The 25,183-nt window shown below is 37.8% G+C and overlaps 1 protein-coding gene and 1 long non-coding RNA gene across 3 annotated transcripts in view; both read right to left on the minus strand.

Moving 5' to 3' along the window:
- Nucleotides 1–2,862: 2,862 nt before the first annotated feature.
- LOC148031416 (uncharacterized) lies at nucleotides 2,863–3,343 on the minus strand. Its single transcript, XR_015692017.1, has 3 exons — nucleotides 3,230–3,343; nucleotides 3,058–3,145; nucleotides 2,863–2,964 (listed from the first exon to the last, which is right to left on the minus strand). It is a non-coding gene; the product is annotated as an uncharacterized LOC148031416 (long non-coding RNA).
- Nucleotides 3,344–19,501: 16,158 nt separating this feature from the next.
- The window catches only part of LOC148031417 (putative copper-transporting ATPase HMA5), a 49,573-nt gene continuing 43,891 nt past the window's right edge, over nucleotides 19,502–25,183 (minus strand). Inside the window, exon 6 of one of the 2 annotated variants that reach the window (XM_087684960.1) lies at nucleotides 19,502–20,326. In XM_087684960.1, coding sequence (XP_087541086.1) covers nucleotides 19,892–20,326 — 435 coding nt within the window. In that variant the 3' untranslated portion in view covers nucleotides 19,502–19,891. The remainder of the gene's footprint in view (nucleotides 20,327–25,183) is intronic. The other variant, XR_015691895.1, reaches the window with a different exon arrangement.

Here is a 25,183-nt window from a genome sequence, read left to right on the forward strand (position 1 = left end):
TATTTGGTCTTATTGTCTAGCTTGTATCTGGTTGTACTTGGTAGATAGCCTTTTATCTTCTGTGTGGTGCTTCAATGTTGTATTAGAATTTAGCATTTTATTTGTTCTTCAATCTTTATTCTCACTACTATTATGCTTTGGTTTTGATTGTTGGAAGAAGAGGACAGCTGAGAGAGATGGAAGTCAAGCAGAAGTGAGCGAGTGTGACGGTTGGAGAGCAAGAGTGAGAACAGAGTCAAGTACAATTCGATTAGAGTATACCAGCCATTGTGTTGGTACACAAATAATAAAATGTATTTATACTTAGGGCACGTAAAGGGTGCATTCACATGTATAATGTGCGTGTACTATACACGAGGAGTTAAACCAGGCCTTTATCCCAACAACCTTCCACTTAAAGGTCCGATGTGAACCTCTAGCTAACCAACTACCACTAGTCGAATGCAATGCTCGTGCTGAGCATTGCTTAGACTTTTAGTGAGAACATCTGCAGGGTTATCTTGTGTTTTAATCTTAGTCAATGTGATGTGACCATCTTCTAGAAACTGTCTGATGGAGTGATATCGCACATCTATATGCTTTGTGCGTGAATGACATTAGGGGAGTTTTGAGGTCTCGAAAATGCCTTTTAGGATGTGGAGAGAGAGTGCTCTAGACCAATAAGAGCAAAGACTCCATAACGGAACTTCTATTTTAAAAAATTTAAAAAATCATTTTACAAAAATATATAAATATGATAATATTACGAATTTGTATTTTTATTATGTATTTTTAGTCTCTTATATTCGTGATTATGACTTCTTTTGCATTAATGGCATAGAGTCTCGGCTACTTTTATTTAATGATGTTTCTAGATTAATGATAATGACTGATGTAATCGAAATTCAAATTGGTGAAAAGCATGGCGCTCAGTTTTTTCCCTCCTTTCTTTTATTCCTCTATTGTTTTTCCCTCCGTTATGATAGCCTAGTCCTCTCTCTCTCTCTCTCTCTCTCTCTCTCTCTCTCTCTCTCTCTCTCTCTCTCTCTCTTCTACCATGGATACAGAAATTCGACCTTCAACAAGGCGTCCAAGCTCCCAAATCACATCCATATCAGTGTTTAACTCATTCCAAACTAATGGAAGATGGATTCCTACTATCATTAGCAAAGGTAGTTGAATCACCATGCAACAAGCAAAACGTGGAAAAAGGCAAAGACATGAAAGCTCGTTTATCTCTGCTTGGAAGGGCAGAATCCGAGATTTTAAGCTTGGAGCAAATAAGAATAGTATCAAAGAGGTACTAGTGCAACATGTGTTCATGCATAGAGAGCTGTGTTTGAAACCTAGATCTTCAAAGCTTCCAATGCATAGACCAAATTGTAAGAATTTGATTCTTAAAGTTTTTCCTTTCTTAAACATGGTTTAGGTTTTTCCATTATAATATTTGTTTGTCTTGTAGATGTCTATCCCTCTAATCTTGAGGAATGGCAACCAGTGGAATCTATTATTGATGTTATTGATGCTATACATGGTTCAATTGGAGAAGAAATATATAGAGGTAGAAAGAAGACAGAGCTTGCAGAGAATGGAATATTCTTTTATGACCATTCTTATGTTATTCCTATGCGGCATTGCCAATGGGGATCAATAAAACTCCTTCCTTTGCCAGATTTTTCAAGCTTTGAGTGGCCTTTGCCAAGTCCAGCTACTAGTGAGGGCTATAGATGTAAGATATTTTCTGAGATCCAAAAAGCACTAAAATCTAATATCTCAAGTAGGCTAAGCAAAGTTACTTTATTTATGCCTATTAATATATTTATTGATTTCTTCTCTAATATGGAAATAAGAATAACAAAAACCATGCTTTCAGTGAAGAGACTAACATATGATCATATCATACAATTTGTTGATGAAGGATGGGATACAAGGACAGAAGGAAAAATTATATGTAAGATAGATCAAGACTCTATAACTTGTAAATATATGATTGCTACTCAAAATTTTATCCTTAGCTTTTACTATAGTCGATGGCATTTTGTTGGTAGTAGTCTAGTTGCTTTAGACCAGAATCTTAATGATTTCAGCAAGGATCCTATAGTGGATCTTGATATTTGGTTCAACGAGGATATTATTGCAATCTTAAAGATCAGAAAATCATGTACGCTACATCAAGTGAGGATGGATTTACAAAATGAAGACATTGAACTACCATGCTCCTTTGTATTCCAACTTGACAAGAAACGAGTAAGTTTTCACATCATATTATATCTACTTAGATGTATATCAAGATCTCACTTTCTAACTAACAAACATTTGTAATTTATTTTTTGCAGATATCAAAAAGGAGAGAAAATAAAATACACTGCAATGACATTCAAGAAAATATATCTTTACTATCAATATAAAATACATGTACAAATTTTGTAGCAGATGTCTATCTGCCATCTCTATGAGATATACAAGGGCTGAAGGGCAAATTTCTATATATGAAGGCTTACAAGGCAATATGGCAAAGCTATTTCTTTTTTGGAGAACTATCCTTTCTAGGAGTCCTTTTGCCTTTCTTTGATGTCTTGGGTATAGAAGGTGTTGAAGCTGTGGATTTGCCTTCCGTGGTTATACGCACCGCATCTCCTTCATGGTACAAATCCCCACCAATCTCTGTTGTTGGTTGTATACGATTGACCATTATATACTTCAAGAGCTTTGCTCTGATGTACCAAACATGCTCAGATGTATAGCAATCCTTCGAAAACTGTCACACATTTATAGAAAAAAGAGTTTTAGTTCATTATTGTTCTTACAATAGACTATATTTTTATCATCAATGGACTATTTGCAATTAATATCTATCTTAAAGTTTAGCATCTTTCATATTACCTTTACATGTTTATCATCATTAAGATAAACAAAGTTAACCATTCTTCTAGCATTTGCAATCACCCTCCAGCCACAAGAATGGTTATCATCCTAATGGGGACACTGCAACCACCAACACAAAGTAAAACTATAAAGAGGACGAATGGTAGTTCATAGAATAAACTCATGTTTCAATTATTTTAATGAATAACTTACCACAACTTGTCTATATTGCATTGTTGCAAGCAAATCAGACGGCATAGGGAGTCTTTTCTCTAGCTCTTCAATTAATCTTTTGGCACCTCTGTATATAAAATATGTTGAAATTTAGAGTACTTACAAAAAAAAGAATTGAAATATCAAGGAGCCCTTGGATAATATAACTTACAATTTAGCATTTCCATGGCTTCCTTTCATAGAGTTGATTAAAAAGCATTGCTTATCCACAAGGTCTATTGCAATCAAGCTCCAATGAGAACTAAAAGCAATCATATCTCAACAAATTAGTAGGATAAAATCTCAAAAACTCTAATAGAATATTGAATCGCTTACTTTTCATTATATGGAATTATAAGCAGCTCCAAAGTATCGAAGTCAATCAAATTGAGCCAATGCTCAATAAAACTTGTATCAAGCTCATTCCTCATAAAGAATGAGATAGATGGATCAAGAACCTCAATTTTTTGTTGTATATCCAAAGGAAACTCATGCATTATACACCTAGAAAAGGCATAGAAATAGTGAGTATAAACAAGAAAAATCTTATTGTTAAAAAAATATCAAAAAGTATAAGTAATTATGGATGGACATACCTTAGGCCAATAAGAATAAGACTGTCATTTACTTCTCTTCTTTTATCCTTAATAATCTGAACACATGCAGCATCAAAGGAGATTACCTCAGTTCTTTTGCCTAAGTCACCAGGTAAGAAACAAAACACACTGAATCCTTTTGGATTAGCTGCTTCAAGAAGGGTGTCTAGCTCATTTTCAAAGGACTCTAGTTGCTCTATTTCCCTTTCTTCAACCCGTTGCCTCCTATACTCTCTCCATTTATCTGCTTGTTCCTCTTTAGCTTTCTCCTCTTTTTCATGTTGCCTTGTATCCTTCTCATGGGTGACATCCTCAACCCTGAGACCAGAATCATCTTTCTTTCTCCTAGCTGGGGGCACATTAAGGATATTAAATGTCTTCATATCAATGAGGGAAATTGGCTCAAGGACCTTTGAAAATCTATATCTTAGCCTCCTAAGAATTACCATGTCCTTGTCCATGAGTGTGAGCTTATGAGCATGAGTAGTACAAATGTAGGCATCTTGAAAAAACTCAACTAGAAAATCCTCTGTGGCTTCTTATATACAATTAAGAGCTGTTCTTGTCCATCTGAAACTATCCAAACTATATCTGTCACAAATTTCCCTGACAAGTCTCTGAAAAGACAACTTTGGAATTGCATTGTCAAGAGCATTTACTGCCTTCCTAATCTCCCTTAGACACCTGACATTTTGAGAAAACTTTCTCCTTGGCTTTGACTTTCTAGAGAGCTTCTGAGGCTTTGAAGACTGATGAATCTTTGATGCTAAATCCCTAGGATCAATCTTCGCTTTTCTTGCTGTTGCCTTAGTCCTAGCCATCTGCCAAAAAAAGACATGTTACTTCTTCTCCAGCATGTCCAGCGAAACGCGAGTCCCAGACAAGAGGTATCCATGCTGCATGGCGTTTTTGCGTTTCAGCTGAATTTTTCTCGAGGTGTCTAGTGAAACGCGAGTGTCAAGCAAGGCGCCTCCTTGTGGCTGCTTCTTTTCGCGTTTCACTGGACTTGTTGTCCATTGTGTCCAGTGAAACGCGAATTTAAGCCAGGAGACCAGCTTGAAGCACCTTATTTTCGCGTTTCATCGGACAGCTCATAAATAGCATAAAAATCGACAAAACCAAGAAAAAATAGCTTTGATCCAAGGAACGCTTTTAAGATTACATAAAATATCCACAGAATTAGGAAAGAAATTTAAAGATTTCCTTAAATATCCACAATATTAAGGAATGCTCTCACTGTGGAAAAAATTCTTTTGTAGTGGTCATAAGCTAATAATAACATAAAGGATTAAGGAAAAGTATCAAAAGAATGCATTGAATGGAGCCTGTTATTGAAAAGCAAGATGCAGAAATCATACCTTCTTTTTAGCTTGTTCTTCACAATCTCAGCCTAAAGACGACAATATGCTCGAAGGTTTCCTTGTTGGGGAAGCAGTGAAATGCTTGGAGATTGGAAGGAAATGCTTGGAGATTGGAAGGAACACCAAAAATAAAGATGAAGTAGCTATGAAATGCAATGAAAGGTGAAGGCGGTGAATTTGCATGGACTCAACATTCTTCGCAAAGTGTTAATAACACACGTGTGACGTACTCTCGCTTATCGAAAAAAAATTTTAACTTAGAAAAGGGTTATGTAACACATATGTGACGTATTTTTGGAAAAAGAGAGTGCCCACGTCTTCTGAGGAGTTTAATACACTATGTTAAGTGAGACACGTGTACACGTATTTTTCCATTATTACACAAACTTTTTCGTTGGAACTATCACCACATGCTTAACGGTCAATATAAAAGCATTTCAAAGCCATTTCTCCGACATTGTCTTCTTTTTTGCCGAAATTTCGTCTTGACTTCCCTTCAAGGTCCTTGCTTCCTGTGTGGAGAGCAGTTCAACAATCTTTGATAGGTAACAAATTTTTTTTATTACAAGTATTTTAACAAAATAAATTTGATTAATATAGAAAGAATGTTTTATAACACTTGAACAATTAGAGATGTTATGTGCTTTCTATCTTTTAAAAGCAGCATAGCTTTTTCAAAAATGATTTTATCATCAATTTCTGTGTTTCCATAGAATTAATTTATAGTTCATGTTTCTCTTCTTCATTTGCATTTTTTGACCAGTGAAACGCGAAACAATGTCTCTGTTAGTGATATTTTGTTAAGTATCGCGTTTCATCGGCAAGATATTGGAATAATTTTTGTCTTCAAGGTAGTGTCCGATGAAACGCGATTTCTTCACAGGCATTTGCCTTACACACTTGAATTTTCGCGTTTCACCGGTCAACTTAAAAAAATTCTCCTTTTTTGTTTTTTTTGTCTTGGAAAATCAATTTTGGGGCCTCTTTCCATGGTTCCATCTTGTTTTATTGGATATTGGTTCTATTTTGCTTTTTTTTTTCAGGGATAAATATTTTTCTGGTCAAGATGACAAAGAGGAAGCTATCTCTGGAAGGAATGGATGAGGAGGAGATAATTGAGACATCTGATGATAGGCTCTTTGATTTCTTACATACCACTGGAAATTCTTCCAAGTTTTGCTATATCAAGGAAATTTTCAATGTTCCTTTTGATTTGAAGGAGTTATTGGAGGATCTTGAAGATAAACTTAAGGAGTACATATGTTTTTATGATAGACATATGCAAGGTTTGGAAGTCAATGGATTTGTTCATTATAGTGATGTCATGGGAGCCACCAATACATCCAGGTCAACTTTGCTAGGCAGGTTCAACCTCATTGATGAGGAATTCAGAAAGAAAGAAACATGTTGCCCTTTCCACAGGTACCAACACCAATGCCTTCTTATCCACAAGGACGTTGGATTTATTGTGTATCTTCAGTACATGGAAAATTCTTCTCCAAATATAGACCAACAGAGAAAGCTAGAGGATATTGCAAGTATGGATAAGGAGGTCAAAGAGAAGGAGGAGATGTTCCAAGAAGATGTGACTCCTCCTTTCTACACAAATGGTACACTCTTCGTATTCAATGGGAATAACAAGGCCACCCAATTATGACCAATGCTGAGTAGAGATGCTCCATCAAAATCTTTGAGTATGACATGACCTATGTGGCTCCTATCTCCTTTAGAGTATTAGCCATTACTCACAATCGACCTTTAGAGGATAAGAAAAGGAGATTGAGCCAAGTGCACAGGTTGATGAAGAAGGTCCTCTTGCCTGTGTTCCAACATTTCCCACTTATATTATCAACAAGAAGAGATATGTGTTGCTAAATGATATTCAACATCTTTTTGATCTTAGAGAAGATTATTGCTTAGCAATCCTTGCAGGTTGGGGCAAAAATGACATGAATTTTATAGGTTATGAACAAGAACCACTAGCAAGTCTTGATGTTGAGGGAGAGAATTTCCAAGATAGCTCTATAGCCTTACATACATGTATTAATCAGATCATAGAATACGAAAAGGGGGGGCTACCTACAGAAGAAGAGTTTTTGCAGGTCCAGAAGAAACTTCATATTGATGATGTAGGGTATGAAGAGAGATTGAAGTCTCCATCAGATGAGAAGCCCAAGACTTCAATAAATCTTTATGACGATAGTCTTCTTGAAGAAGATGAACACCCTAAGGTATGAAATATAATTCGAAGTTACCCATTGAGTTTATGTTAGACTTTATTATGCATTATAGATAAATATCTTATATCTTGTACTGTTGTGGTTTGTTCTATAGATTGAGATTGAAGATCTGGACAACTTTCTTGGAAGGGCCAAGGGCTCTAGGCCAATGAAGCTTGGAAAACAAAGCCTTGGCCATTATATTGGAAACTTAAACAATCAAACAATTGTAATATATCATAGTAGATTGACAAGCTCTCCAAGTCTACCAATGATGGCTTTGAGAGCTATCTCAAAGGCAATTGGATCTCAAGTTTTCAACAGAGGTTTGGACAATATCATTTTGGTGGAGAAGGAAGAAGCCATAAGAGTTTTTGGCTTCATGCCTGGATACAGTGGATCTAGAGCTGGATATTTTGGAGTTCTTGGCTCCTATTTGCTCTCTTATGTAGGAGATAGTAAGAATTTGAAGCTTCTTCCAAGCTATCGGAAACAAGAGTTTTTGAAATACAGAGGTCTTATTGAGTGGGATGAAACAAAAGATTCCTCTAGAGGCCCTGTCAAGCTACCTGAAACCAAGGACTCCTCTGAAGGCCCTGTTGAGGTGCCTGAAACTAAGGACTCTTCTGCAACACAATCAGATTAGAAGATGCCAAAGATTAAGGGTTTCTTGAAACCCATCTTTTCCCAACTCTTTGTTTGGTTTGTAACCATTCTGTAAATCTTTGCTTTGCGCAAGAATTTAAATATCTATCTTTTCTTCTTTGGGTAACAATTTGTATAGTCCTTGCTAAAGATGATGTATTGCTTGATGTAGTTGTATCTTTAAGCTTGAATTTATGCCAAATTTGTCGATAGAACCATTGAAAGACCTCTAATAAACTGTTGGCTTTGTGTCTTCCACCTCCATGTCTTGTGTGTCTGAAATATTTTGTTCTTGCTTGATAATGTGATTTTTTCATACCTTGGGTTGACCAGATAGATAGAAGAGATCCATATTGTTTAACAAAGTATGAAGCATGGTTGTATAGAATATGCTGCATAGTCAACAAATAAAGAAAGTTATTAAAAAACATTATATGAGTTCGACAATGAAGAAACAAACATATACAAACTTCTTACCATATAGTGAGTAAAGTGTTGATCACCCCAAGCTTCTGTTATCGCCTTTTTGAAAAGGTTCAATTGGTTTTTAAAGTCTTTGAGATCATCATCATTTCATTCAGTCTTATCACAATAAAAAAACACTTTGTCTAGTGTTTCCCAAACTTTAGCTTTTCTATTTTGAGCTTGTCCATTATCAGTGTGATCCTTAACTACATTATGTAGGGATTTCCACTGATTAAATTTAATAGTTGAGCCACAATGTCTCGAGTTTATCTTGCCAAGTCTCCCATCAAAGCCTAGAAACCTTCTAGCCTTCACTCCACCAATAGATGGTTTTTTTGGGACACAATTACCATCCTTAGACTTTTGAAGATCTGGTTCAATAACAACATTGCCACCATGCAAACCAATTGCAGAGAGAACTTTTTCAACCTTTGTTATAGCATCTGTTCTAGTTGATAATGGCTTCAACTTCCATGCAAATCCTATATAGAGATGAACAAGCTTTTCGATTATCCTGCAAAGTGCATGAAGTATACAAATATGGGCATTCGCTAAAGGAATGTCCAAGACTAGTTTAAACTGTGGATCCTTATTGTGCCTAGAGGGAGCTCTATTCTAGTTGCTTGAGTTTAACTCTACAGCTGGTGACATGCAGTATAAGCAAGGAGATCTCGAGTTAGCTCCCTTTGATACATTATACATACATTTGAGTGTCTTTAGGTCACCAGCTATGTGCCACTCAATCCTGTAGTTCCCAAATCCTTCAACAAATAGCTCTTCTCCTGCTTGTTGCCTTTGAATAACATTAGGTATTGATGTTTGATGAAAAACCCAATATAGTATATCAAAATTCTCAGTATCTACCTCAAATGCTCCTAGCCACCAAATGTTATATTCAGATTGAACACTAAATGATGTTGAGTGATTGCAATGACCTGACGAAAGTGCTCTATTCATCAAGGTGATAGAGATTCTCTCCAATTTTTTACATTTCAGAATCTCACTTTCATCAAGTTTAATCACAAATCTAGCCACTCCCTGTGCCTCTGCTACTGACAAGTCATAAAATTTGATCATTAAGCATTGTAGGGTGGGCAAGTCAAGGAAAATATTGTTAAATTCATTGAATATAACCTCCTTTTTCTTGCCTTTGAAGCTAGCCTTGATATGAAAAGGCTCACCTAGAATCTCCATCACTTTGTTATTAACTCTTTGTCTGATAGTTCTAACCACAAATGGTTTCGGAAGTATGCAATTGTGTACCTGTCCTTGCTTCATATTTGATTGTAAAAGCTGGAAAAGTTGCATATAAGTATCTCAACTGATACCAGTACTATCCAGTGTCTTCTGTACTAACTCAGAATCCAAAGAATGATCCTTTACAAATGACTCCAAGCATTGTTTCTTTGCCTTTTTAATTTTCTTCTTCTCCAAAATATCCTTTGAAACTACTGAAGGAAGAAGATGATAATAAAACTGAGCTGCTTTTAAAAAATCTCTTTCACTTGCATTTGGTTGTAGAAGAGATCTAAGCAAAATTAACATCACAAATCAATGCAAGTAGTTTAAATAAAGCCATATTTAAGATTTTTCAAGTGAAAAAAAATATACCTTGCTGCTTGGATTCTTTTACCACAGCCTCCTCCTCCTCGTTTGAGATTCTCAATATTTTTAAGAGCTCTTTGTCGATTTCGAAGGCCTAATAAAGTTTGCTTTTGTTGATACGCTTTTCCAATGAATGAATTTTTTGTTGACAATCCTCTAGCTTCTGCAACAACTCTATATTGTGTTTCATCAAAAGATGATTCTCTAGTCCAAGGATATCCTTTTCTACAACAAGATTAAGTGTATAACCTAAAAATCCATTGTAGCCATCACCAATAAACCTCATTAATGACGAGCTATTATAGAAAGGAGGAGTGCTATTTCTGCTAGGATCTTTGGGATATAGCTTTCCATCTAACCAAAGATCAATATTCTTCTTTCCTTCAAACCTCAGTATATGTTTCATAGACTCTGTAACCGTGATAGATTTTGTTCTCTTTCTTATCAGTTCATACTCACTGTCCAACTCAATATGAAGATGATAGAGAGGTCTTTTATGAGAGCTATAGAGATCATTAGATGATTGATCCATAGCTGAGTTACAGAGATCATTGGGTACAGAGATCATTGGGTGATTGATCCATAGCTAAGGATATGATTAGAAGCAAGAACGAAAACAAAGAAGAGACTAATAAGGAGGAGAAAAAAAGAAGAGAGAAACGATGGAGGGAGGCAATCGAGTATCCACCAAAATTCAAATTGAATATTACTTTTCACTTTAATGAGAAGAGGTAAGATCTTCATTATGACAACCTTGCTAACTTTATGGCGACCTAGATTTCTAGGTTTGATGTGACCACGAGAATATCACGACAATGACTTATTAACGAATTTTGATATTTTAACTTACCAAAATATAAACCTTTTAAAAAATTTATAAAATGATTTTATTTCGTAAATTATTTTCTTTCTCTAGGATCTCTTACAGGGCATTTTCGAGACCTCAAAACTCCCCTAATGGATACATGGCATTCTTAGCCAGATACACAGCACTCTAGCTATCACATCCCAAAAATGCAGTATCCATAGACATGTCGAGATCTTCTGCAAATCTGCTCAACCATATAGCTTTCTTAGAAGCTTCAGTAGCTAATATGTATTCAACTTCAGTGGTACTCAGTGCAATGATGTTCTGCAACCTGGAACACCAAGAAACAGCTCCACCAGCAACTGTGAAGACATACCCACTAGTGGACCTACGAGTGTCCAAGTCACCTGCCATGTCTACATCACAATAACCCTACAAACTAAGTGCACCCTGCCCATAGAAAATACACTCTCTTTGTGTACCCTTAAGGTATCAAAGAATACACTTGATAGCCTCCCAATGTGCTTTGCCAGGATTTGACATAAACCTACTAACAACTCCCACTGCATGAGCAATGTCCCGACGAGTAGCAACCATAGCATACATAAGAGAGCCACAAGATGATGCATAAGGGACTCCCTTCATAGCATTTGCTTCCACGTCATCTTTTGGGCCTGTTGGCTTTGCTAAGCTTGAGATAAGGAGGTAAGGCTACCCCAAAAGGCTTAGCTTCAGCCGTGTTAAATATGTCCAATACCTTTTCAATGTACTTTTCTTGAGATAAAAACATAAATTTCTACATTCTATCTATACAAATCCTCATGCCCAACATATGCTATGCATTCCCCAAATCTTCCATGGAGAAGATTGATTTTAGTTAATTTTTGAGACCCATCCAAGCTAGTCTTTCTTTTCCTAGCTAGCAACATATCATCCATATACAAAATAAGTATAATGGGGTTGCCATTTGTATCGTTTTTCATGTACAAGCAATGATTTGCATGGCTCCGTGTAAACTCATGAGATAACATAAAGGTGTCAAAATTTTTGTACCGCTGTCGTGGTGCTTGCTTCAGTAGCCCATACAGGCTGCATTTTAGTTTACACACCATTTGCTCTTTTCCAGGAACTACAAAGCCCTTGGGCTGTTTCATGTAAAGTTCCTCATCAATGTCACTTTGCAAGAAAGCTATTTTTACATCCATTTGACACAACTCTAAGTCTAGTATAGCAGTGAGAGCAAAAGGCACATGTAGAGTGGTCATCTTCACAATAGGTGAGAAGACCTCTTAGAAGTCAATCCCTTCCTTTTATGCATACCCTTTGGCAACCAGCCTTGCTTTGTACTTGGGTTTCCCATCAACTATCTTTACTTTGTACACCCATTTATTCAGAAGTGGCTTCCTTCCCTTGGTATCATTTGCATATAGAGATTTAATGTCTTCCTGCATAGCAAGCTCCCACTTACTGCTGAATTCACATGACTTGGTCTCTTTGTATGTAAGAGGCTCACCCTCACATAATGCAAGGAGGGGTCAAGTCTATGTGGTTGTTGCCTTCTTACGTGTGTAAACCTGCGTACCCAATGATCAATATTTTCAAGAATTGGGTCTACATCTAGAGGTATATTATTTTTAGCATTTATTGGCTGTTGTAAGCCATTTTCAGCATGCTGTTCAAGCTATGATACAGCACCTTCATTTTCATTACCAGTACCTGCATTTTCATAGTCAGTAAGCCTATGTTGCTGTCCATGGCCTCCTTGTGCTCGTGTTTGACGTCCATCATCATCTGGCTCAAAAACAACCGGCTGATCATCATCAGTTTTAGCCTATGGTACAACACCATGAGGCTCATTTTTTGAAGTAATAGGTGGCTGTAAATTCTGAAATTTCACATTTTTCATATCTTCATTAGAGGCTAAAGTACATTTCAGCAATTTTTCCTCATTAAACACAACATTACGGCTGCGAATAATTTTCTTGGACTGAGGTAACCACACTCTATAGCCAAATTCACCCTCATCACCATAGCCCATGAAAATGCCTTTGGTGGATTTTGGGTCGAGTTTGTTCCTTAGCTCATCCCTAACATGCACAAAAGCATCATAGCCAAATATGCGTAAATGGTCATATGAGGCCAATTTGCCAGACCAAACCTCCTCATGGATGCCATTATTTAAGGACCTATTTGGAGAGTGGTTGCAAATGTGAACCGCGGTTTTGAGTGCCTCTCCCCAAAATTCATGAGGGAGATTAGCAGTGGACAGCATGCACGACACTCTTTCACATAAAGTCCTATTATATCTTTCAGCCACCCCATTTGAAGAAGGGCTGTAAGGGGCTGTAAGCTCCCTCTTAATACCATGCAAGTCACAAAAGGACTTGAATTTAGTCGATGTGAACTCACCCCCATTATTAGTTCTCAAGCATTTCAGCTTTCCACATGTCTAAGTTGTCATGAATGCATGAAAAGTTTTAAAAACAACAAACACTTCACTTTTTTTTTTCAACAAGTAAACCCAAATCTTCTTGGAACAGTCATCAATAAAGGAGATAAAATATGCCGCACCACCCAATGATTTCATGAGCATACTACATACATCAAAATGCACTAAGTCCAAGACATTGGACTTATTAGAGACACCAGAGTAAAAGGAATTATTTATTTGCTTTCCAAACTGACACTCGTTACAAAAGTCAAGTTTAGAGCCTTTTCCATCAACCCTCTTCAAAGAGGTAAGGACATCAAGTCCTTTTTGGCTCATATGGCCTACTCTCTTATGCCATAACTCCAAGTGGCTTCAAATTTCAGCAACTGCAAGAAACTCGCCATTCAAAGCTTTACAATGTAAACAATACAAAGTGCCCTTCTTGGTTCCTTTTGCAATCAGCATGGAACCCTTTTTTACTTTCCACAAACCACCACCAAACAGTGTGGTATAGCCATGCAAGTCAAGCTGACCAACAGATAGTAAACTCTTTTTAATGCCAGACAAACATCTTTCAACACAAGCTCTTAACCATTGTCTAAAGACAAGTGTACAGTGCCAATCCCATCAATGTTGCAAGCATGGTTATTTCCAAGATACACCTTTTCATAACTGCCTGCATTGAACCCAGCAAAACACTCCAAGCAAGGAGTTACATGGAAAGAGGCACCAGAGTCTACAATCCAAGTTTGAGTGACACAATCATCAAATGACAAGAGTGCATCAATCACATTAGCCTTGGTAATCTGCATATCCTACATGTGACATACAAGGGCATCATAATCAACTACACATAATACATTAGCCTCTGTATCTGAAAGCTTCTCTATGACCACACTAGAGGCCACATTGGCTTTTTCTTTGCCTTTGGTTTCCTCAGATGCATCTATCTTACCTTCCTTCTTCTTTTTATCTCATGCATTCTTCTTTCTCTCTTTTTCCTTCTTGTGATACCTACAATCAAGTTTCTTGTGGCCCTTTCAGCCACAATTATAGCAAGTAATGTCACTCTTATCCTTTCCTTTGCTCTTGCTCTTGTTTCTCTGCCATGCATTTGCATTTTTCTTTTCAGCCCTGCCTCTTGCATTGTAAGCCGAGTTGCTGCCTTCTCCACTAGACATACATCTAATTTCTTCATTCAAGATAGAACCCCTCACCCCATCATATGAGAGATTGGGATTATTGCTGAGTGAAACCACCAAGGTCTCCCAAGAGTTAGGCAGTGTCATGATAAAAAAGATCACCCTCAACTTACCATCAAAGTCCAAATTTGCATCTTTGAGCTAATTTAGAATCCTTGTAAATGCACTCAAGTGCTCAGCTGTGCAGGCTTTGACTCATCCACTCGCATATTCACCAACTTGCGCATTAAATGCACCTGATTAATATGTGTGGTGATCTCATAAGTAGTTTTCAACTTCTTCCATATTGCATAACCTATATCTAAACCCTTAATGTCTGTCAAGATGTCATCAGTGACACCCATCTTTATGTAAGCCACAGCCTTTTTATTTACTCTGGCCCAATCTACATCAAACAAAATGCCCTATATACGGTCTTTCCAAAGGTCAAAGCCATGACCATTAAACTGTTTGATTTTCATCAAACTCTTGATGTTTGAACTGGAAGAAGTTGTAGCCATTTTATCACGAACACAAGAGTAAATGCACTAAACTGTAAAAGCATTAGTTGAACCAGCAAAATACACTGTTGTTCTTCTCAACCAGGAATAAATCTCTACTATTTGTACATGAACCAGCCACCACCACACTAGCAAAAATGCAAAAATTTACCAAATTCTGCACAAACCCCCAAAAATTTAGGTTCAATGTTGCATAAATGTCAAACAATCTGACATAGTTGAGCAAAATTTTGCCAATACATGAAAAGCCCCAATTTTCTGAGATCCAGTGTCAAGAAATTTTACTCAAAAAAGAGCAAAATTCTGACTGATTTGGCAAAATCCCCAAACGAAAAATACTAACACGCATAAACAATGTCAAATCTGGGAAAAGCCCCAAATTTTTGGGCCAGATCTACACAGATCTGTGGCACGTGCCTCCAATGCATGAACCATCGCTAAGAGAAGGAAATTTCAAAAAGGATTTGAAAAGAAAATAAGGATTCTTGATTTTTCGAAAAATTTGACGAGTCAATTGACCCGCTAGCAGGTGTCACATTGTTGGACTGGCGACATCTATCACATAGGCCCTCTAATTCGCGTTGGTCGATACTGATAGCAAGTCCGCAATGAACTCCAGCCGTTGTCGCATTGTATAGCTGTCGCCTGCACTTCGTCATGTTGGTCGCCAAGAACCTCAGCCATCAGCGTTGGCTACACTCCGTCACGCTGACTAGTTAAATCTCGGTTGTCACACTAACTAGTTTGAAGGCATGTGCTTGCTACCTGTCTCCTATCACCTGCTGGTCATTAGCCCTATCCCGCTCATTGGACATCAACCCTGTCCCACAGTCACTTGACTGCACCTTGATCTCAAAAAGCGCTCAGAGCCTTAAGCTATGATACCGGTTGTTGGAAGAAGAGCACAACTGAGAGAGATGGAAGTCAAGCAAAAGTGAGCATGAGAGCGTGACGGCTGGAGAGCAAGAGTGAGAACAAAGTCAAGTACAATTCGATTAGAGTGTACCAACCATTGTGTTGGTACACAAAGAATAAAATGTATTTATACTTAGGGCATGTAAAGGGTGCATTCACATGTACAATGTGTGTCTTTTATACATGGGGGTTAAACCGGGCCTTTATCCCAACATTGGTCACTTGTTACTCCATTCATGCTCAACTTATTTGTACTTTTCAACACTCACACATTCTCGTCTTGCCATATACATGAACGCAATCCACATAGAGTTCCCATTGACTTTAACCTCACCCTAGCTAAGCCCTAGTTTCACTCCTCCATTGCTCTAATGGCACAAAAGAGAGCATATTGCTCAACAAGAACCACACATATCATGATCATCATCAACTCTTCTTCATGTAACATTTCTATATGCAATTCTCTTTCGTTTAAACTTAGTGCACTCCCTTGCTTTCCCTTCACACCACTATTAGCTTCTCTAAACTTAAACATTGATATGCCATGTTCTTCATCCAATGGAGCAACGTAGCTATTTTCAAGGATGAATTCTTGGAGGAGAAGGTTAAAACAAGTGAAATGAAGTCTGTGCATTGCATATTGTAAGTATGTAGGGGATAAGGTGAGGGTCCCCACCATTGTGTAGCCAACCTTGATGTGGAGGAAACCATGCCCTACAATGTGGAGGCAAGATTGTCGTGTATACACTAGGTGGACTCATCACATTTGAAATAGAATATGTATCCATTATTGGATCATTCAAAGTGGAAAAGATGAGAGATGCCATGAAAACTCCTTTATGTATGTTGAATGAGAATGAGTTCTCCACATCTTCTCAAAACAACAGTCTAACTCCTATCACCAAACAAACCCAAACATGTTGACAAAATAAATAGTAAGAATTGGGAAGGTGGTGTAGGTGATGGACCTTCCTAAGAAATATAATGGACATGCTATATTCAAAGTTTCTTATAATTATTGTGCTTGTTCCTACTATAGGTGGTATGGAGAAAAATTACAATGGGTCCACGTGATCAAACCATAAATGTCAATGTAATTGTCGCTAGTATATATTGAATTTGTCATAGTGCCTTAGAAGCATACAATGGGTAGATGGTTCCTCACTCGTGAAAAATGTTGGCCAATTGTCTTAGGAGATAAGGCATTGTACATTAGGCTACCTCCTGTGAAATTTGAAGCCAATTTGAGCAACACAAAGGAAGATTTGAGGCATCCACTAAGAGGCAATTTGGATTGATAACTTCAAACTCCATAACCTTCATAAGGTAAATTAAGGTTTCAAATGCAAGTTATGGTTTCAAGCTAGTCAAGTAAAAATTCATATTTCTTAGATAATTTGAAGATCTTTTCCTTGTTTTATAGAGCCACAAGCGTTCACTTCCTCACTTTTAAGCTCTCATTGATATGCATTGTTAAAGCATTGTAATTCATTTTTAAACTATCATCTCTTGGTTGACTTAAGGACCACTACCATAAACACTAAAAAATAAAGCATTTTGTCCTGGTTTTGACTCAAGAATCACTATCATAAGATTTGCAAAATCAGTATGCACAAATCATGTTCAATCCATAACCCATAATGCATGCATGGTTCACAAAGGATCTCTTGTATGCTAATATTAAGATGTGTAATAGTCAATGTAATATTGAGGTATCAAAGCTATGGAAATAACATTATAATGGATAATTCAAATGTCCAAAATGACAATTAACTAGTGTGAGGAAGCCAAGAGCCAATATCAAGCCTATAAACTTATCATGTTTATTCATGCACCAATGATGTATGCAAAAGCCATGGCATTATGAAATGACCAATGTAATGTCTAAAACACTCATGTTCACCAAGAAGCCACTACACCAAGGCAATGTATCTCCCAAAATCCATGTAAAGACCAAAAGAGTCAAAGCCATAACCCTAAGGTGTATTGCCAAGACTTATCTCTTCTTATACAAGGCATCACATAGCTAATACATAAGTATTGAGTGACTTTTGATCATTCTCTCTAGTTCTTTCATGCTTACCCACATATTTGATCCCGGTAAGCCTCTTTCCATAGGACAATGCTCTATGTCTCTAAGCTTTTCTTTTTTTGTCTTTATATGTCACTCTTTGTGACAAAGGGATTTCCTTTCATACCCATGTACTAATGATCCATAGGGATTCTCTTGACATGGACATTAGTGTTGTACCTATGCTACTTTAATGAGATACTTGGGCATAAGAGCTCATGCTTTGACAAATAGCTAAGCAACTTCTTATTACCCTTAATCATATCTTGTTTGATACTATTGATCCTCTCCAAATAGCATTTATCATGAATAAGCCAAACTTATTTGATACCATTGATACTCTTCAAATAACATTTTATCAAGAATAAGCCAAACTTAGCTAGTTGTATGACAATGTGATATCCATATCACCTAGGGATCACGCCTTTTGTGAGTGCTCATTTCCAAGTTTTATTGACATTTAGAAGGCTTTGGAGATATGATACCTTGACATTGCTAATCCATCCCCACCAACTAGATGGTTATCCCTTGATGATATGCCCAAATCCACTTTTGCTAAGTTGTGGGATTTAGTGTCTTTATGCTAGGCAACCTTTTTAGATGCATTTTTATCATTATATATCCAAATGGACATCTTTTAGTATTATGTGTACTTGGGGGTTTGGAGCATAATGTCTCTCTCTACTAAGTTGTTGGTTGTATCTTCTAAATAATGAGGTTGTGGTGAAAAGCTTGTCTTGTGAAATTTTGGGTGTGCGAACTTGTGTTTTATTTTGTAACTTATGAGTTGAGATCCTCTAGTTTCCTTTAATAAGTGTACATTGAATTTACACATCTACAATGCCCCGCAACAAATTAAAGTTTTGATCAAGTGAATGTAACCACAATCCTACCATTCTAAAAGAGCTAAGGTGAGAAAAAATGTGGGAGTTTGACTTGAGTCATGGATCACTATTGCATTGTTGCCAAAACATCCAGCTTAACTAATCAATGATTAGAAAACATAAGCTTACTTGGCTAGTCAAGGTCTCTCAAGAATTGATGTGAAGGCCTAAACAAATGGTGACTTGGTCTTTAGTATGGCAATTATCAAAGAAAGATTCTACTTGTGTAATCGGCATATTCTTCGTTGTCTAATCAGCACTAACATCCAACCTAGGAACATTTGCTACCATTGATTCAAACCAAGGCTTTAGTGTAGTGTCTTCACGGTGAGGTACAAAATGCTATTGCTACCTTTCATTCTCAACAACCCAGTAGTTGTCCCTATCAAGGCAATGTGAGGGGGTAGACGACAATATCAGGGAGAAGAGTAGGAATCAATAGTAATACTCCTTTTGTTATCACTAGAGACATAACCAATAATGCACCAACTCATGGGGTGTCCATGCATCAAGGTACAAATTGACAATATTATGTTTTGCAAGACTCACCTAATTACTAAGCTCTTAGCAAGGTCATGCCTTTAAATTTGTTTACAAGCGCTATTACTACCCATTGGTTATATGTGCATGCATGTGTAGAGAGAGAGGGGGGGGGGGGAGAAGTGCATTCTCAACTATCATCTCATAAAAAATAAAAATATTTATTGTGCCATAGGCCCTACTAGCTAAATTTAACTTGAGGTGAAGTTTTAAAGTTTGAACAAATTAGTAAGGTAATAAAACTAAAGTTTTTCTTAAAAAGTGACATGAATGATAAGCTTTACCTATAAGTAAAATTCAAAGATTTATCTAATTTACCCTCCATAAATTTGTATTCCGGGTTGGTCTAAACGCCAGATCATGCCCTTACGGGCAGATCGAGCTACCAGCAGACGCTGGTCTCCCCCAAAGGTTTGAACCCGAGACGTCAATGAGACTCATATACCTTCTATAGGCTGTGTGTTTTCTGATTGCTGTACGTCTTGCGCCCCGTTCTGTGGTATTATGATCAGGTGGCAGCAGCCTTCTTCTGACCAGATCTGAGGCTATGAACGAGAGATTCCAGCCTCTTAGGTTTCTTGTAGTATTATGATCAGGTGGCAGCAGCCTTCTTCTGACCAGACCGGAGCTTATGAACGAGGGATTCCAGCCGCTTAGGCCTCTTGTAGTATCGCAAGAGCAAGGACGAACAAACTACACTGACTGACGAGATGGCCATGGCTGCTCCTGCTACCCACGGTGGCAAACGGAGTCCTATGAACGGGTACATCACTCCAGCGGCGAGGGGCAATCCTAGCAGGTTGTAGCCTAGGGCCCACACATAGTTCACCTTGATTCGGGAAAATGTTTTCTTGGACAAGTCTATGGCTGTTATGACATCTTCCAGATTGCTTCTCATCAGAACTATGTCTGCTGCCTCAATCGCAACATCCGTGCCGGCCCCTATCGCCATGCCAACATCTGCAGCCACTAGAGCAGGTGAGTCATTTATTCCATCTCCCACCATTCCTACTGTTATGCCTGTCCCCTGCAGCAAAGTCAATCAACAGGATTAGTGCTTGATAATTTGGCCTTTAACAAAGCAGAGTACAAAGATATCCAATCCAGATTGTTAACGGATTATGAAGGCCAGATTAGAAGTTGCAATTGTTCATTAGACCCGCTTCATCACACCTCCATGTCTGGCTCTTAGGATAGCAAGACGTACCAAGCGATTGATGATCAGGTTAAACAAATTGACACGTCTGTTCTGTGTAAAATCTAGAAGAATGTGACACAACACAAACCAAGCAGATCTGCCTTTGGATGCACACTTGCCAATCGAGGGAAACGAAAGTGGGTTTCTACTTGCCACTTTTATTGGGGCCTGTCAATCAGTGGGAAAAGAAAACGAGTTTCTATCTTCCACTATTAGATGAGTAGGTACGCTTTAGTTTAAAAGGTTTGTGAATTGGCTTTTTATTTCAAGCATATATTTGAGCCTTCCATTTGTTATTTGTTCATTGTACGACCAATCTCAGCTGATCCGAAGCTTTGTGGGGGCCCTTAGAATGGGATGCTCTGCTAAGAGCATCTGTACCTAGGACGACTTTTATTCCATGATCCTTGGCTCATTTGCAAACTTAGGTAATTCTAAATGACGAGCAAGAGCATCTTTAGGCACTTTCCGTGATTGGACAGTTGGACAACTGAAACTTCCTTCTAAGTCTTTGATGGATTCGGTATTGTTCGATACATAAATCCAAAGTATGACGCGTAATGCCAAGAGGCATCCATGCAACTGTCATCTCTCTGTCTATGTACGTAACTCCTCCAGATGAAATGACATAATGCTTTATTGTTGGCCTTTGTCTCAGGTTCCAAGTGTCCTTGTCTTTGTGTAGTTTTCTTTTCGGTGTTTTCATCATGGTATCAGCTGGTAGATCCATGCGGTCTGTGGGGAGCCCTGCTGGCAAGGCCTTTCTCCCCTCCTTGAGGTTGAGGAAGAAGAGGATGAAGATGGAGATGTGGATGAGGATGAATAGACAGATCATTGGTCCCCTATGCTGCTTGTCATATTGCTGATATTCATTGCTGGCAACTTCTGATTTCAACCCATAGAATGATGCCAAATGTATTCTGTTGTGCAATCATCACTTCTCTATCATAATTCATGCGATCACAGATGGTCCAACAAATGTTTTGTTAAATACATTTGCTGCAAGTGCTCCTTGCTTGCAGCCTCAATTCTTTTGTTTTGGGCAACAGTAACTCTGTTGAGCATGCCTCTCAATGTGGCACAACCAGTTTCTAAAGTAGCCAGCAGCGTGCCAGTGATTTTTGGATTGAGGCCATAGAGCTGACAATTGAGAACATCAAAGGTGCAGTCCATTCTCTGTTCTCCAATACATGCAGCCGCCATGGAGGTAAACTCTTTTTTTGAATATGTCAATATTCATATTGGATTCTAATACATTCTGTAATCCTTAGTCATGGCACATCAATACTTGCTGCCTTGGCAAGTTGGCATGCAATGAAAGCCATGCCTATGAATGTAAATCCTATTTCCATGTCCAATTCACAACTCCATAGTAAGTGAAACCAGCCTTCCTTTTTACAAAGGGATGGTGATATTGGATTTAGGGTTGCAAGAATGCACACACACAATGTGGAGAAGAAGCTTGAGAGAATAGAACACAGTATATTGAGTAGTATCAATAGAGAAGATTTACAAGATTAAGTATGTCCTAAAAGAGAATAGGTATATGTACAAGGCTAAAGATAAAATACTCCTTAAAAGAGAAAAAAGTACCTTGGCAGTCCTAAGTGTGCCAAATTCCCCTTGGGAGTGATGGGGTGAACAAGAGGTGGCACTCACGTATAGGGAAGTGCCAAGCCCAATGGACTATGATCAATTCATGAAGAAGGGTAAGCCCAAAGCTTTGCAGAAAGCTTCAAACATTTTACAAGGCAAAGCCTTTGTGAAAATATCTATAAGGTTGTTCTGTGTTGGCACATAGGCCAAGCTGATCTCTCCTACAAAGAGTCTCTCCTTGATATAATGATAATGCACCTTGATATACTTAGTATGTGCATGGAACATTGGATTTTGTACAACTGCGAGTGTGCTCTGATTGTCAATAAAGATGGTGGTGGCACATGATTGACCAACACCCAAATCAGCCAAAAGGCATCTAAGCCAAAGACACTTAATTGTAGCTATGAAAGGTGCCTTGTACAACTAGAAGTGGCCATAGTGGATTGCTTCTTACTCAACAATGATATGCATGGGCTAATAAGCATGAAGCAAAAACCATTGATGATACACCTCTGGGATAAAATAGCCAAGATGGCAAGTACCACATAGGCTTCACTATCTACCCATGCTTGATCTTTGGCCTATGCTTAAACTTGTTCACCTATGAGACTGCAAATTGAAGGTTAGGCTTCCTAATGCATATATAAATCAATGTTGAGGCCTTTTTGTGGTGATGTGCTAGAGGATATACTTGCTGAAATTCAGCTTGAGGTTGAGGAACTGGATGATATTTTGGTGCCTGAGCAGATTTTGGCACATAAGGAAAGAGAGGTTATAGAAAAAGTTTCCAGGAGATATTTGTTGAATTTTCAGAATTATTCACCAATGGATTCAAAATGGATGGAAGAGGATGACTTGACAAACCATTCTCAGTTGTTGCAGCTTTACCTAGATGCCTTTTCGTTAGAGTCAACTTCGGTTTGAGCTTAGTCAGATTCAGCAGAACAGTGATCCGAAGTATTACCTAATGCTCAAGGGAAAGGTAGCACCTCCACTTCTACAGTTGTGGATAGCTCTCGTATATAGTGGATCTGGGATGTATTCATTATGCATCTAAGGTACTATGCTGACAGTATGTTTGCCACGGGATCACTACTTAGTGTACTAGTCAGTGTGAGATGTATGTAGATGAGTATGGTTGTTACCACGGCTCTAAGACTATACTTTTGCATCAATTTGAGATAAATTCACAATCAATTGGGCATAAGCTTTTGCCTCAGTTTTGAGATTAACTTTTGATAAGTTTCAGCTTAGTTTTTGATCAATTTGAGAACCATTTATGGTTACTTTTGGGATCAGTGTTGCATCTATTTTGCATCGATTGCAGATTAGTTTTTGCACTCAGTTTTTGATCAATTGAGGTCACGTTTGTAGTAGTTTGTGATTAGTTCTCAGATCAATAAGTGATCAATTTATGATCAGATTATGCTCAAATTTCAATGGTTTATAGCTGTTTCCATGGACAACAGCATATTAGTAAATGCCATTGACAGTTTCAACCATGGTTTATGCTAAGAATATGCTTTATTATGGTTGTGAAGTTAGAATAGTTGAGAAACATGACTTATGGATGCATCCAATGGGTTTCTAGCAACAATTTTGGTTTAATTTTCAGTATTATTTGATGTTTATGTTGGCTGAAAAATTTCAGCAAGATTTGGGGCATGTGACGTGGCTGAACAATAGTGGCTAATGTTGTGACTATGATGCCTTATGGAAATTCTAGTGTAGTATACTTTTCTTTTGGCACAATGTAGTGTAATTGAGGACGATTGCAAGGATTTCAAGGTGGAGGTTTGTCAGGAGGACATAAAATGAGATGCTTAAATCTTATTGATAACATTTGATTAAGTTATTAATCAAATGTGCAAGGTTGTTTAGCACATGTGATGCACATGGCAGTTATTTTATGGTAACAGGCTAAGGACCTCGAGGATGCAGTGGGTGCTAAAGGCAAAAGTTGTGATAAGTTATGCCAGCTGGGCTTTGGGGGTCAATTGGTGTTAATTTTGACCCTAGCACAATTGTTTGGCCAATAAGTGTTAGTGGTGATACTAGGGACTAGCATTAATTAATTAATTAATGGCAATCTAAGTGACAGATGACCCTGAAGAAGACCATAAAAGCCAGAGAAAAAGCAGTCGGGATGAATGAGCACGAGTGATTCTTTCACCTCCCAGCCTTGCCTAGTTTATTGCTGGCCAGACCCGTCGTGATCCGATTGCCAGCCGTCAAACCTTGGTGAGTCCTTCTATTCTTGGACTCTCTTTGGTTCTAGGCTCCCCTAAACCCCGTTCGGACGCCCAAGACCCCGGACGGTCATCCTCGTGCATGTTTCCCTTGATTTACCTTAATGTCACATTAAGTGTTACTTTAATGTCACATTCAATGTTTGTGACCTTAATGTCACATTAAATATCACTTTAATGTCACATTAATGTCACATTTCCTTCCCCTTAAGAATCGGTTTCGTCCTCGAAAACGATACTTGGAAGGTCTAACTGTAAATTGGGAAACCTTTTCTTTAAAGTACTTACTCGCTCCCATGTTGAGAGCTTTCTTCTGAACAATCTTTCCACTTAACCAAACATTCTTGATAAATAGTATTCCTTGTTTGTCTATTACGAACATTTAATATTCTTTCTGGTTCATGTGGATTAGATTGGTCATTTAATAGCTCCTCAATATTATCATTTAAGATTAGATTATCCAAATCACCCAGCTTCTTTCTTAATTTACTTACATGAAAAACTGGATGTATTTTATTACCAGCAGATAGTTGGAGCTTGTAAGCCAATTCTCCCACCTTTTTAAGTATTATGAAAGGACCACAATACCTTGGTGAAAGCTTTGGACATTGTCTCTTTTTCATAGTTTTAGTTTGTTCAGGCACCTTAAGATAGACCAATTCTCCTTTTTCAAAGGAGATATCTCTTCGGTGAGGATCTGCATATGCTCTAGCTCGATTTTGAGCCTTTTTAATATTTTCTTGAGCAAATTTTAACATATTATTCATATCCTCCAAAAAGTCTTTGGCTGCTTGAACCTTTTCCTTATGCTGTCCTACTGCAAAAGGAGCTCTGGGTT

This window comes from Lygodium microphyllum, chromosome 9 (assembly GCF_053477565.2).
Source record: "Lygodium microphyllum isolate KBCC chromosome 9, Lygodium_microphyllum_v1.1.10, whole genome shotgun sequence".
Lineage (NCBI taxonomy): Eukaryota > Viridiplantae > Streptophyta > Polypodiopsida > Schizaeales > Lygodiaceae > Lygodium > Lygodium microphyllum.